The sequence below is a fragment of the Neolamprologus multifasciatus genome, chromosome 19 (assembly GCF_963576455.1).
Source record: "Neolamprologus multifasciatus chromosome 19, fNeoMul1.2, whole genome shotgun sequence".
Taxonomy (NCBI): Eukaryota; Metazoa; Chordata; class Actinopteri; order Cichliformes; family Cichlidae; genus Neolamprologus; species Neolamprologus multifasciatus.
The window spans coordinates 13,441,542-13,456,502 of record NC_140457.1 but is presented as its reverse complement, the minus strand read 5'-3'; the positions used below and the strand labels follow the sequence as shown (position 1 = coordinate 13,456,502).

Sequence of the window (14,961 nt, the reverse complement as noted above, 5' to 3'; positions counted from 1 at the left end):
CACTGGCATCCTTACATAAGACCATAATTACCTCTTGTAAAAACATTAAAACCTGCTTGTTGAGCATGAAAGGTTAACTTCGGTAAGAGTTTAGATACATACGGTACATGCCCACACACAAACAAGGTGAGTCATAAAGAAATCGCTTCTCCATACAGAGTGAAAAACCACAAAAACAGATCGTGGCACCCAGAGCGTCACAGTCTTTCAGTTGTGACTTATTACTTGAGAGAGAAACGCAAATAAAAGCCGGGATGATGAAAAGACATGAAGGTGGATGAAAGACACCTGGCGCACCTACAAGAAATCTTTACAAGTTAAGAAACCGTGTGTACAAGGCCACAGAACCACATGTCCATATAAACTGGTTATAAAAGGGAAAAAAAGAGCAGGATGAACAATAAGTGTGCATATCTGTGTGTGCGAGTGTGTTTGTATGCAGTCGAGTGTGAGCCAGACTCCAACTGAGAGGGGAGGCAATAGCAATTCCCACTGACCTGAAAACTAGCTTGCCAGCCACCTCAAAATACAGAGGAATGGGAAAAAAAGAGGGAGAATGTCAGTGAACACCAATGGAGTGAAAATACAGAAAATACAGATTTAGAAATAGTGGCGAGCGGTCGTGTAGAAAAGATTTGGGGAAAAAAAAAAACCCAGGTGCAGTGAGGGGATTACAGAAGGAACGGGACTCGACGCTCCCTCTGCACCGCTGGCTCAAATGAGAAGACAAAAAAAAAAGACAGAGAGAGAAAACAGAGATTGACAGAAAACGATGGAAGGAAATGTGCACGAGGCATCTGCACACACCCAACAGGATGGAAAACAAGTATGAGACAGTTTGTTTAAGTGCTGACAGGGACTCTGCATGGGTGTGTGGATGTGTGGGAGCATGTCCCTTTTTTTGCTTTTGTGACTCCCAAGGTCTCCCGCGGTCAAGAGCGGATCCCCTTTCTCTCTCGTGCCCTCTTTTCATACACTTATCCCCCGCCCCCCCCAACGCACACTCTTTTTTTTCTCTTTTTTATACACTCATTCCTCGTCCCCTCCCTCTCTTTTAGCGCAGCGCTGAATGGCCCTCTCTTTCTGATGAGTGACTGATGAATGAAGTAGCTCTTTGAAGTCAAGAGTCACAGCAAGGCCGGTCAAGCGTGAAGAGATGCCGGACAAAAGATGGCAGAGAGCGAGGGGAGAACGGGAAGGAAGGGAGGAAAAGAGAGGGAGGGGGGGGGGGAAGCACATGTGGGGGGAACAGTGAACATCATAAAGTCTGTAAGGGACGGAGGGAGCATGTGTGTGGCAGAGAGAGCACGGTCTGCATTTTTGCATGAGTGCCTCGGACTATTTGCATTGTGATGCTCAAAAGGCCAGCATCACGCAAATGGGAAATAACCCAAGTTGTGATGAAGTGACATCTTTCTGGACTGCAGGGAGTTTCATGCACCTTTAATACCTCTACTCTCTTTCATCTATTGCTATAGACACTCAGAAGCAGAGAAAATGGCTACTGCCTAGGTCTTTTTTCCTGTGTTTTTTTTTTTTTTCAAATACTGTTAATGGTACTTCTCTTTAATTCGTTTCGGTGGTTTAAGTGTTGCATTACAGTTAGTATCTTGCCTTCTGCAAATTAATAGCCTTTTAGTCCTATAACCGGTATTTGTCTTTGTTTATACGTAGTGTTTCTGAGTATCAGCTGCTTAATTTGAATCATTTTTTTTCCAAATCCCCCTGCCTCGCCGCCCCTTTCAGTCAACACTGTGTTTAAATTACTTTCCTAGCAGGGAAAAAGGAAAAAAAGCTTAAATAAAACAGAACAATCTCACTTGTTTTACTCATTGTCTGGGAACACCTTGCTTCACAATGACACACTCACCTCTGAAAGCTTCTCCGTGCTTAAAGGCTCATTGGTGGTGGGGTAACGTTTGTTGAAAGCTTTGGAGCTAACACCTCAAATTACCTGGCTTTCCACTAGAGGAGAATATGAAATTCATAGACGGCAGCGGAGTGACAAGAAGTCATTGGGAAAGCGGTTTGATAGTTATTGCTTTGGCTTCATTTGTTGAGTAATTACAGACTGGGATGCGCAGCCAAGTCCAATTTTCAGAACAAGCGAAAAACACAAAAACAAAGACTGAACAATTTCAATACATCTCGAGCTCTTAATATCCAGTGTAGTAACAAGGCATGTCTTATCAGCGTTTGGTGGGACTTTCGGATCCCATTTGCCTTCGACCATGGGGAGAAGACTCCATTAAAGGGAAGCGCACATAATTAACTGTTTGCCTTAAAGAGGCAGGATAAGTCTTGTCTCTCATAAACATCTAATTTACATACTCAACTCTAATTGGGCTGTTATGTTCTACTTTCCGGGACATGACAAAGCCCTCTTAAGCACCGCTAAGTGATGCGTTTTCATGCGTTTGAACTCGTCAAAGCTCCTTTTTTGGTCATCTGTTCGGTTGTCTAATAAAATATTTTTTTTAGGAGTTAGCAGCACTACCTTGGAGATAATTACAGCATACCAAAATTTCCGGGGTTTAGGCCGAGACTGGAGTGGAATGCTCGAAAGCGTATTAGCAGTGGATGCCATTGACTAAGTATGAAAATAAACTTTGAAACAGATGTTCAGGCTTAGTTGGGGAGTTATCTAAAAATATCCGCAACGGGCAGCACCAGGGTGCAGTGGTTAGCACGGCTGCCTCACAGGAAGGAGGTTCTGGGAATCCACACTGGTCGGCTGAGTCCTTTCTTTATGGAGTTCACATGTTCTCCCTGTGCTCGAGTGGGTTCTCTGGGTATACTGGCTTCCTCCCACAGTCCAAACATGTGCATGGGGTTAGGTTAATTGGGATTTCTAAATTGGCCATAGGAGTGAATGTCATTTTCAACAGTTGTCTGTTTCTCTGTTATCCCTGCCATAGACTGGTGACCTGTTTAGGATGTATTGGCCTATCCTATTCCACAGATAGCCTCTCCCCGCGACCCTGAATTTATAACTGGTAGAAGATGGAAGGATGCAATGTTCAAGTGGTTGGTTATGGTATTAGCCTTGCCTCTCCATGTGTATCTACTATAATAAATACAGCAGTTTTAAATATAAGACACTACACTGTCTGCTGAAAACAGTGCAGCCTCAGTGGGACTGGATTTTCTCTGCCTATTAAAGCCTAAGTAACCAATCTATGTGCTTATTAGGACAACTCTAGGGGAAAATCTGAAATATTGATACACTTTGTATCTATATTTTCAAGTACTAGTCTTAAAAATGTCACAACACTGTACTATGCATTTGTAGGAGCTCCTGAAGTAATTTAGTATTTTTTTTGCATTTATTTGACAGGCTAACAAAAAGTATAAAACTAGAAGCTGAAGGAAGTTTAGTATCTTACTTAAAGACTGTAACAACACAAAGCTGTCGGAAGACATATTACATATCATGGGGGATCAAACCAGTGATCTCACTGTTACAAGACTTCTTCCTAAACTTCTAGTATAAGGTATCAAAGGAGATATTTTAAGGAATTGACAGGCTTAGCAGACATGAAAGACCCACTCCCTAGAATTCCCTTTGTAACTTGGCAATTACCCCAAGACCACCTGATTTTTCTGTCTGTGCACATGAGGGAAAAAAAAGGCACAGACAGAGGGTGGGGGAGAAAAGAAATCCGTCGTACAGTTCCCCAGGGTGAGAGGGAGAGAACACTATACTCCTCCTGTGTTTATCTCAATCTCACATCAGATCAGATCACTGGCGGATAAAGGCGCATCCTGACACATCACTTCCTCTCTCTGGAGGAAGCTGACACGCGCTGGGGACTCGGAATGACAGCGGTGGTGGCGCGCAGGATGAAGAAGTTTTTTTTGACAGAGCGAAAGAGAGAAGGGGAAAACAAAGGTGAACCTGACATACTTGCAGCCCAGATCCACAGAGCCAAGTGAAATGAAGAAGAGGAGGAGAAGGAAGAGCGGCAAGAGACAAAGAGGTGAAGAGGCACTAAGAATAGTATAACTGGATTAGGTTTAACGCTGACCTTTATTTGGCAGAGTGACACTCTCTCACTCGTCTCTTTAGTGCAGTTACAGGAGAGGCCTGCCCTACATTTAAAGCTCAGATCAACAAGAGTCGGTGCTGATTTTCAAACAAGGAGACGTATGGATTTAACTCTTAACTCAACCAGGCCTGTCGCATAATCTGTGTGCAAGAAACATTTTTTAGTAGCTGCCACCTGACAGCTCCTCATACGACTGTTTGTGGTACAAGTAATCAGCTGCGGTTCGCCTTTAATTCTGCTCAGCACAAAATAAAAACCTAAATCTCTCCGGGCAGCCTGATGAAGTTTTTATTATTTATGCCCAGCTACAGATGGTGCACAGAGGGCTGAAATGAAACCAGAAGTTTGGGGGCTTGTTTCCAGAGTTAAGACAAAAACACTCAATGTCACCAGTGGCATTTGTAACAGAACTAATCCGACAGAAGAAACCAAGGGCGAGTCAGGAGATGCCAGTTTGGATGAGACGCGGCAGCGAGTTACGGAAACAATGGAACAGAGGCGAGCGCAGATGTGACGTCACAACTACCGCTCTGTTCATACTGGAGAAAAGAAAGCAGCGAGTGACTTTTTGTTGTTCGGTTTGTCCTTGTTAATATTTAAAGTGACCACCGTCGAGCTTTTTCGCCGTTTAAAGCCTTCAGAAAATGTAGATATTATTATGCAACATCAATCTTATTCATGTAAATGCAGTGATTTTGGAGTCACATCCCTGGGAGGGCCTCAGAAACAAGAAACTGCATCATCTGAAGCTGACATTGTGCAGAAATAATTGTGAGGTGCACCTAAATGTTCACAAACACACCTCGGCTTTTAGGAATTGTAAGAAATCACAGCTCAAAGCTCATTATTTGTATTAGAAGATAATCAGAAATATGCATTTTCAGTGACGCTTGGCAGCAATGTAAGCAACGCATTTCATCTGTGGTTTACCAGGCAAACATGCAGTCACGGGCAGGCCCACAAATCAAATTAATGTACAGTGCTGTGAACACAGATCCCACAGGACACACATTCACACGGCACACACACGGCACACATGCACCAATGAAGTTAGAGGACATGCACTCGCACACAGACACACACTGCACTTTCAAAACAACCAAAACAAAACAAGGAGCAACTCTGGTGATCTACAGCTCTGCCCTAAAGCAAAGTACACAAACCAAGTGTAGCAGAACGAGGAATTTCATTTTCCCCCCACTCTGTCTTTCCATGAATGGCATCGGTGCTTAAGTTACTTCTGGCGGGACCCTCACATGCAAACACATATGAACACACACACACAGACAAAAGAGGTCCTGGGATGGCATGACGGGCAGAAAAACTGAGAAGGATGATGGGTAATGATGGGAAGAGGCGTCAAATAGTAGAAGGCAAAACCGGTTTTTTTGGGGATCGGTAAAAGTTAGCACAGTGTGTGCGTCTGTGCGTGCATGGGCGTGTGTGAGCAGAGACGGTCACAGTCAGCTGAAACTCCTCCCCCTAACTCAAAGAGGCAGTGCAGGATTTGCATTTTTCCCACAATTCAATTAACACGCTTGTCAGCCTCGCCTCTCCGTTCACATGCCTCCTTTGGCCATCTCTCGCTCGCACACACGCACCCACAGACGCACATCAGCTTCGTGAATAGATTATTCATAAATCCTAGCATGCAGAAAACGGCCGCATTTATTTGTTTGTTAACAAATAAAGGAGAGGGAATGCACACTGAGAGATGAGGAGCAGCTCCGGGTTCACATCCTGTCTGGACTTGTCATATTGAGGGACGTGAAAAGACAGTGCCGTTAATGGATGCAGAGAGAGAGGCTTCCCCTAGGGATGTCTCCTTCCCTCTCTCTCTCTCTCTCTCTCTGTCCTTCTCCATCTCTGAGGAAGGAAAGAAGATGTGAGGGAGGGCAAAAGATGAGAAGTGCGATCAAAGAATAGGGAATCATTGGGTGTTAAAAGAAAGACGAGAAACTCAGAGTTGATATGTAGCGAGAGACCAGACAACGGAGACAAGGCCAAACCTCATTTAGGAACCAGAAATAAGCCACAGATGCGCTGACTTTGCCGCGGGGCTGGCTAATGACTCCAGCGAGCCTCTTGTCTGATTAATAGACTGTAATCCCATTCTCATGGATAGCATACCGTAGCATTCCGCAGCACCACTCATTAACCACTATAGAAATGCTCACTAATCAGCCAGTCGCTTTTAGCTAGCAAAACTAATGCTAGGCTAGGATAATCAATACGCGGTAATCCTGTTGGCGGAGCTGCTGCAGCGTAACACCCCTTATTACCAGCCATAGAAATGTCTGCTAATCATTCACCGCACGGTTATTTGTCCACAGGGCCGCAGAATCACTTCGGTGGCGGTGGCGAGGGTTGACATTTGACAGTCGGCAACAGAGGGTGGAAGAAAAGGAGTGACACACAGAGCGGTAGGGGCTGTGTAATGATTAAGAAACACATCACTCTTGCTTTTCTGTCCCACACTCACGCTCTCTCTGTCTGCGTGTCTGTCGTCCGTCTTCAGCATACATCCATACTGGTCTGGTAAGACTCTGCTTTATGTTACTGTCATTCAAGTTCAATCAATCAATGACAAAAAAACCCAACCTATCTAATCCATAGCACCTCAATCAATAACGAAGTCTTGCAGGCAGGGTAATGATAACCTTTCACATACCATCAATGGAGACGATGTTTAGCAGTCCCTCTACTTCTCCTGCCCTTACAATCCACTGAGGTGAAACAGCTGTGGCCAATCAATTACGTGCAACGGCCTCAACTCGGCTTCACTGTACTGGTTTGATTTCTGTGCCGGTTCATGTTGACTTTAAGGTTGATTCTGTAATGCCCAACGTCAACAGTTTGGTTCTAATCAGACATGTGCATCCCTGATCAACCAAAGCCAACCTTTCGTCTGCTGCAAAACGTCTGCAGATGGTCTCCGTGGCACGGAGTCAAACTAAAACCCTGCGTATGTGTGTAGTGATGAGGCCCAACAGAGGTACTGGCATATTCTATTGAGCTAAAGTCTCAGCTCTGAATCCTGAGGCTGTGTTATACGTTGACGCAATGACCTGAGAATGAACCTGAGCTGAACTCCTGAAGTCAACGCGAAGCAGCAGTGAAGCACAGACCTGTCAATTCTACGTTACCAAAGGAGAAAACAGATACAGAGTCCATCTCAACTTTTTCTAACAGTAGAGAAATAACCATTTTATTTGAGGACATCTTAAAACAGCATTAAACTAAACAGACTACAAAGAATCAAAACCTTTACTTAACTTTTAAAAATCCCCAAAACAAAACTATTTGCTGTATAATAACAAATGATTATCATTTTTCCCCAATCTTGCATTGGTGAAAAATGACGAACTAGTAGTGCAGTGTTTACCGATCCACCTGACATTATCCACTGTCCTGTTAAAGTCTCAAATAGGCTGTGAGCAACGAGTTGATATTTGAAGCTTTTGGCACATCTGTGGTGGCTTCATTATTCAACTCCACACTAAAGCATTTTAAGCTTTAAAAAGAAAACTTTAAATAAAACAGGTTGAGCAGCAAGAATTTTGGATTATCGGCCTGGTAGCAGCTTGTACAGATATACAACCTATAACAAAGCTTCTTTCGGTATGGTCCTGCAAACGTGCATGGAGAGGGGTTTTCGCCCAGTCCTCTAAAATCCTAACTGTGCATTTCTGGAAGTTGATGATGCATCGGTCTGCCGAAGGATGGACTGCAAACGTGCTATCCCTGCTGAACCACAAATTCTGCTTTATTCCTAAGGGGTCGCCATAGTGGATGGATCTGCATATTAAATTTGGCATGGATTTTTACACTGGATGCCCTTCCTGTTGCCTCCTGCAGCAAGTGTTTGATATTTTACTTAATTACCAAACAGGTCATAACAACTGTCATTGATCAATTGTGTGTCCTTTGAAAACTCCATTAATCTACTAATGTTCCCACGACTAAATGTAAACATCCATCCACACACTTATCACTGCATGTCCACTGTACAAACATGATATTCATCAGGTAAAGTAAAGCAGCTACTGGTATTATTCATGAGAGATAAACCCAATCAGAGCCTGGTTTCTAGGAAGATAAGCAGGCTTGCCTGAGAAGAAAAGGGGATTTGAGTTCATGAAGGGAATAACTGGCTGGACTGATGTGGGAATGTTTGTCGGGAATACTATAACCGCAGCCACAGGATGAACGGACGTAACCGGCTTTGGTGTGCCTGGCCGCCAGCGCTTAAACCCGGCTAATCTGATTGGATTAACACTGACCTGCCTGACTACACATGAGCGCGTGCATGTGCTCGCATAGACAAACACACACACGCACATATGATATGCCAATCAGCCGTGGCTGCCTCTGCAAAGTTAATCTGGATGCTGGGTTGCACTGGCTGGCTGACTGGCATCATGCTGGGCTACCACATGCATACGCATCCGCTCTCACGCCACACACACGCACACACACACGCACGCACGCACGCACACACGCACGCACACGCACACACACACACAGCCATCTTAGGGTGCAGTGATTTGTGCTGTGAATCTGAAACAGACCTATTGAAAGAAGAGTAATGCCCAGTGCTTGACAACCGTGCTAATTGACTAGCCCCCTCCCCAGCAATGAAACTAAACGTTTTCACCCCTCCATCCTTTATCTTTCCAATCATTCCCTGACAGCTCTCCTCTTGTCCCACACTCATTCCATCCTCTTCCTCATATTACTCTTCATCGCCGCCATCTCTTCTTCTGTTCCCCCCCTGCCATCATCCCCTCCCCTCCCTCATAGTCATACATGTAATCATTCATTAGAACCAAGGCAGTTGTCCATTAGGCAAAGCAGCCATTTTGGAAATTGCAGCAAATCTTCCATGAAAAGACATTTCCTCTAATGCAGTAGTCACGCTCGGGGGGAGAGCGAGAGAACGATGGCAAAGGAAGAAAAGAAAGACAACAGGCCCGAGATGGATGGAAAAGTGAAAGAGAGACAGCAAGAGAGCCCCCAGCCATAAAGCCACCAAGCAGAAAGCCAGCCTGCTGTTTGATTAGAGTGACACCGTCATGTGGACGGAAGGAGGGAGGAAAGGATGGAAGGAGAGGGAGGGAGGGAAAGTGTTTTAGAGACAAGCCAAGGGGGGCTGAAGAGGAGGTGGGGGAGAAAGAAACGGAGCGATTTGAAAGAGGACTGAGACTAAGGCAGTAAAATTAGCCCCATCACTTTGCTTACTAAGACACTCTTTGACATGCCAGGATTAAAAAAAAAGAAAAACAGGCACACACAGTCATGAGATGTGTGTATACACACACACACACACACACACACACTTCCAGAGGACAGATGGTTCCCCCCATTTGAAAGTGGTGCTTTAATTTGAGTAAAGTGATAGGAACCTCCTTAACCAATTAGAAGCGCCATATCTTAAGCATTGCATTTGACTGTTTGTTTCACACACTTATTAGTGGACGTGTGTGAGCGCGAGATAGTGTGTCCCATGGGATCAGTGGGGAACATTAAAACTGGTATAAGGAGTGGGAAGATGACAAATCCACTCTCAGTGGCGCTCTGCTGAGTAAGTGAGTTACTTTCTCCCACAATGCCACTGTTCATCTCGATCTCATCTAATCACCAATCAAAGCCAGACCTGTCTCCCCCATTACCAACTATTCATCACGCCGCTGCTTGCTCCTTTTAATGCGCTTTGCTCTGAAGCTGCCACATTTATCTCCACACCAAACTATGTCCAATCAACTGTTTTATTTTCTTCAAAAAAATAAAAAATAAAAAATTGGATTCACTGTATTTAAAAGAAAAAAAAAGAAACCATACTTTATCTACTTTCTTCAGCGTTTTTAAAGCTGCTGTTACGCTCTCTTCAAGTGGAAATATTCAGAAGAAATGGTGCAACAGACTCATCTGTTCAATCAATAACTAATCCAGCCATAACAACTGGGCTTGGAAAGTGTTACAGCATCAATACAAAACAGCTCCCAAATCCACAAATGTTTTGGAAATCTCATAAGGGTAATTATGATGCTCTCTGGCTCTTATTAAAAGGGCAACATGCCCCCATATAAACATAATTAGAAACAGTTAATAAATTAGGCAACTGTCAAATATCGCAGAATTTTATTAATGGATGCACTTGTTTGGACAAAAACGTATTGATACTTCTTTCGCAAAAGGCTTGAAAGTATTTTTTGGTTTTTGCTGGTATGCTTAATCAGCAGAATAAAATAAGCAAAGACATTTCTTTGATTTTATCATCACGTTAAAGAAGTTCCCAAAGTCAAGAGTCCTACAGCCTACTTAAAAACCTGAAAATCCCATGGAACCCACCCAATCTTAAATTGTGATGCGTTTCCTTGAAATTTTTATTTAAAACAAACAAACAGAAACAGGCTCTTGGCTATAAATTGCTAATGCTACCAAGTCATATGCAAATTGCTGAGCCCAATGAGTGACCCACCTGCCACTTTGACACAAACTTCAATACAAAAGCAGTAATGAGTACTACCACAGACTAACCATCTCATATTACCAGTTTTAATTAACGTTTGACATCAATACACAAATTTAAATAAATATGGAACTGTACATACTGAATTTCTATTATTAATGTGCCCCACATGCAATACTGTTGTGGCCCACCAGGGGGGCCCGCCCACAATTTGGGAATCTCCGCATTAAAGCATAAATCAATCAAAATGGGATAAAATATAATCAAAAAATGAAAACAATTTAAGAAGGAAACATTTTATTAATGATAATTACATATTACATGCGTCTTAATTTCACTCCAGCTCAGTGTGTGCATCTGCTCTGTTTTACTGTCATTTCTCTCCTCTGCTCTCTGTTTCATCATGTGACTGAGCGAGGAGAAAAAGCTTTACACTTTAGCTCCACTTAAACCCAAAGACAACCCCAGCGTCCAAAAGTCAGCCCTAAAATCTCCTAGTTATCATTATTATTTCTTAATATGCATCCCACATGAAGCTAGTAGCAAGAGACAACACTGCAAGAAGCTCTGCTGGTAGAGAAGCCAATCCTGACCACGACCCTGGTGGCTCTCCTGCTGATGTCATTACAGCTGCAACCCCACCGATAAGCTTCCTCAACCCTCCCATCCACTTCTGGATACAGTTAACCTCGGGGAAACACTGCAAGGCTAAAAGGACTGGTGTGCTGCCAAAACACTGTGGGGAAAAAGCTCATCAATTTTCATTAAGGGCGTGTGAACATAAAGACATAGACATGAAATAGATGTTTGGCTTACATTAAAACTCAGGAAATATCCATATCATACAGAGCACAGCATACCAAGCAAAGCCAAACTGAATGAGACGTAACAGTTTGGGATGTATTCACATACCCTTACAGTAGTAGTGGTAGCCATCTTTAGTGACTTGTCCACTATTAAATCTTAAATACATTTGTTTGTCTGGACTTTATTCAGGTTTTCCTGCAGATATATATTTTTGTTGACAGCCAGGTGGTGTATTTATGTGCCTCAATCCAGCTGATGGAAATGGTCCTAATTCACATTTTATTTTTGCAGCATTTGAGACATTTGTGTAAAATCCACTCGACAGCTGTATGAGCGCACAGCTGCGGAGAGAGGGATGCTGGATCTGTCAGCACAACAACTGCTCCTGCTACATAGGTTTGTTTTAAATAATCATTTTCCGTTTCACACAGATATAGATTCGCTCAAACCCACTTCCTCAAACATAAACGCACTATGACACGCAGTTCATCGGAAAGCTACGGGTTGGGGGGACACCGAGAAATGCCACACTGACACCTTTAAATTCACGCTTTAACTCGCTTTTGCACGACAATGCCCTCAAGATAAATGCTCCCAGTATTATAAGAGTGGCACAAGAGGACCGAACAATGAGGACAGAGGCCAGAAAAAGAGGCAATGAGGGAGAAAAAGGAACAAACAGAGCCGTGACAGAGAGAGAAACAGAGAGTGCTTCTTGTTTCTTTGCAGTTATTCACTTCTCTTCTTTGTGAAAGTTGCGCTGTACACAGCTTGGAGCGGCACTGTTTCCTTTAGGGCGTTTTTACCCTTGCAGTGCCTTGTTTTTCCTGCTCCGAGTGCTCAGACAGTCGATTACACCCGGGCCAAGCGATCGTCTCTGTTATCTGTGCTCTCACCCGTGCATATTTACTCTCATCTTCTCTGCCTTCTTGTCTCGTTCTTTTCCTGTGGCCTCTTCAGGTGCGCGTGGGCTCAGAAACTGTTCACAAAGTGATGAAAGGCAGTTTATCCTGCATCCACTGTGATATCGCAGCCCTCCATGCAGAATGGCCGAACACGTTATCACCTCTGCCCCAGGGAAACCACAGGAGTCAGGACAGACGCCAGTAGCAAATACCACTGCTAGTGTGTGTATGTGTGTGTGTATGCGTGTCCCAGTGGTAATAATCACCCGGATTAGAGCGGAGCCAAACCCCCGCAGGGTCCCCCGATCTCCCTCCCCCTCTACCAGCCAAGCCCAGCCCAGCCTGCAGCACTGATCCCCCAGTCTGAGCAGCCATGGGAAGCAGAGCAGCCGGCCTGACATCTCCACCACGCCTGGCTGCCAGACAGACAAATTTCCACAATTTCTAATCCCTCTTTGTCCTATTGATCATCCATAGCCAAAATAAAATATTGAACAAGCTCAGACAACACAAAGACACATAACCCATTCAACAAGCGTACCCTTTAACCACAGGGGTGCAGTGAAATGGAAGTTGATACAGCCGTCAATATGTCTGGGTGAGGGATGCAATATGTGGGCAACAACAATGGGGAAGGCGTGGAGAAGAAATGGGTTATAACTTAATAAGAATGCGCATTGTGTCTGGGTACCTCGCAGTCAAAGCGAGGGATTATTACTGAGCGGAAATGTTGCCTGGATGTATTACAGCCCTCCTGAAATAAATTCAGCCAAATCTCAGTGTACAATTCAGTGGGAGGGCACCCTGATATTGGCACCGATCAACAATTGTCAGAGATGCTGCTGAGCTCCTGTGGCATTTTGTGACAGTGTGGTGTTGAAATGTCAATCAACATTTGTCTCTCAGCATCTATTCTCGACCTGCAGATAGATGACTTTATGAAAATTATATGGTAATGCTGTCCCATGCAGAGAACAACACATCCGTGAAGAAGCTGTGGGGATTTTCATGCGTTTGTTGCATGTTTATGAGACTATAACACCTTTATATTACCCTCTGTTGTGCTTTATCTTCTCTGGGATCACAATAACAATCCTGTGATTAAAAAAAAAAAACCTGCTCCAGGTGGACTTTTGATATTTTTATGAGGAGAGATGAGCTTTAAACCACTGATTATTATGCCTTTTAAAATATCTCCAGGGGAATGAGGTAAAAGATGTCATGAGCAGAAAGAAGCTGCTAAGAACTGAAAGGCAGTTTGACTGAGTGACATAAGTTTATTTATCAACTGTTTTTACGAGCTTTCAGTGACCTTATTGTACCTCCAGTGGAGAAGAGCTCTAAAGTTTCAGACAAACAAAATCCTCCGCAGTTTGGGGGATTAGAACCTAAACCACACTTTGTGTCTTTTCCATAGTCTACAGTAGCCTGACTACACCAAACACCTCCCAGTCTCACCTCAGGGATTTCTGCTTGTTCTCCTTCTTGTTGAGGACCCCCGGCACACAGTTGGTGAGCTCCGTCCAGTCTGCGTGCAAACCGCAGCTCCAGCCGGTGGAGAACCGAGAGAACAGCCAGGTCTCCTTGCGGTTCGGCCGGTAGCAGGTACACTTCTTCTGGCCCGGTCTGCAGTCGCAGGGGACCTCCAGACGGACATTCTGCACCAAGTGCCTACCGAAGGTAGTCCCCCCGGTCTTCTGGATGTGCAAAAACACGATCACGTCCTCCCCTTTAATTTGGAAATCAATCGTCCTCTCCAGGTCCCTCACGGGGAAGTAGTATTTCTTAACGTAGTGGGGGTCCGGAGTGGGGAAGATGTCCCCCTCGTCTTCTTCCGTGAAATAACCGTGCGGGGAGCCGAAATTGATCACCCCGGGGGCCACGTACTGATAGAGAATCAGCATAAAACACACGGATCCGACGACGATCAACAAGAATTTGCTGCTCCTCTCGACCATGATCCTTCCCAGTGCGGTCCCTACAGCACGCTACCATTTCCCAGTCAAGCCGGCAACGGGAAGCAGGGCGCTCGGCTTCTTCATTTTTGCTTTCCCCCCTCCGAGAAGGAATCGTTTTCGGGACTCAACAGTGGCTCATTCCGCTTCGAGGCGACCGGCGAAGTTGGCTCATGGCTCACCGCGACCGTTCAACACCGTGAAAGACGCATCGTAACTCGCTCGGAGAGCCCCTCGGAGCCGACCCGCTCCCGTTTCACTTTACTTTGGTGTCCAGTCAACACAACAGGCTCACTGCATCACAGTGGAGCTATGTACCCAGGATGCAGCGCGAAACCTACCTTTCAACCTCTCTCACTCCCTCTCTCTTTCTCTGAAAATCTAGTGAAAGGAGAATCGCTTTAATTTGTTGGTAGACATGTAACGACCGCGGCATTTGCCAGCAGCCAATAGACGGCGAGATAGAGCGTTACAGTAACGAGCTGTAGTTAAATACTTTGTATTGGATTATTTTACAAACAGGGGGATTTGAATGAGTCATAGTGGTTATAATGTATTTTCTGAGTTTATGTTTTCACTTTCAAAATACATTTGCTCTTTTACTTTTACTTTTATTGTTTAAATCCTTCAGTTTTTGCTTTTTCTTATTAATATCAGCGTAGCTTTTAGACTTTTTTTCTCCTTAAATTATTCTAATGTGGAAGCCAAGATTTAAAGGAGTTCTGAGCATACAGATAACTAAAAGTGAACTAAAAACTGGGTGTGGAAAAAAA

At 44.2% G+C, this 14,961-nt stretch overlaps 1 protein-coding gene across 1 annotated transcript in view; it reads right to left on the bottom strand.

Moving 5' to 3' along the window:
* The window catches only part of hs6st1a (heparan sulfate 6-O-sulfotransferase 1a), a 56,956-nt gene extending 42,414 nt beyond the window's left edge, over nucleotides 1-14,542 (bottom strand). The window contains exon 1 of the mRNA XM_085143092.1: nucleotides 13,692-14,542. Coding sequence (XP_084999218.1) covers nucleotides 13,692-14,191 — 500 coding nt within the window. The 5' untranslated portion in view covers nucleotides 14,192-14,542. The remainder of the gene's footprint in view (nucleotides 1-13,691) is intronic.
* Nucleotides 14,543-14,961: the final 419 nt, after the last annotated feature.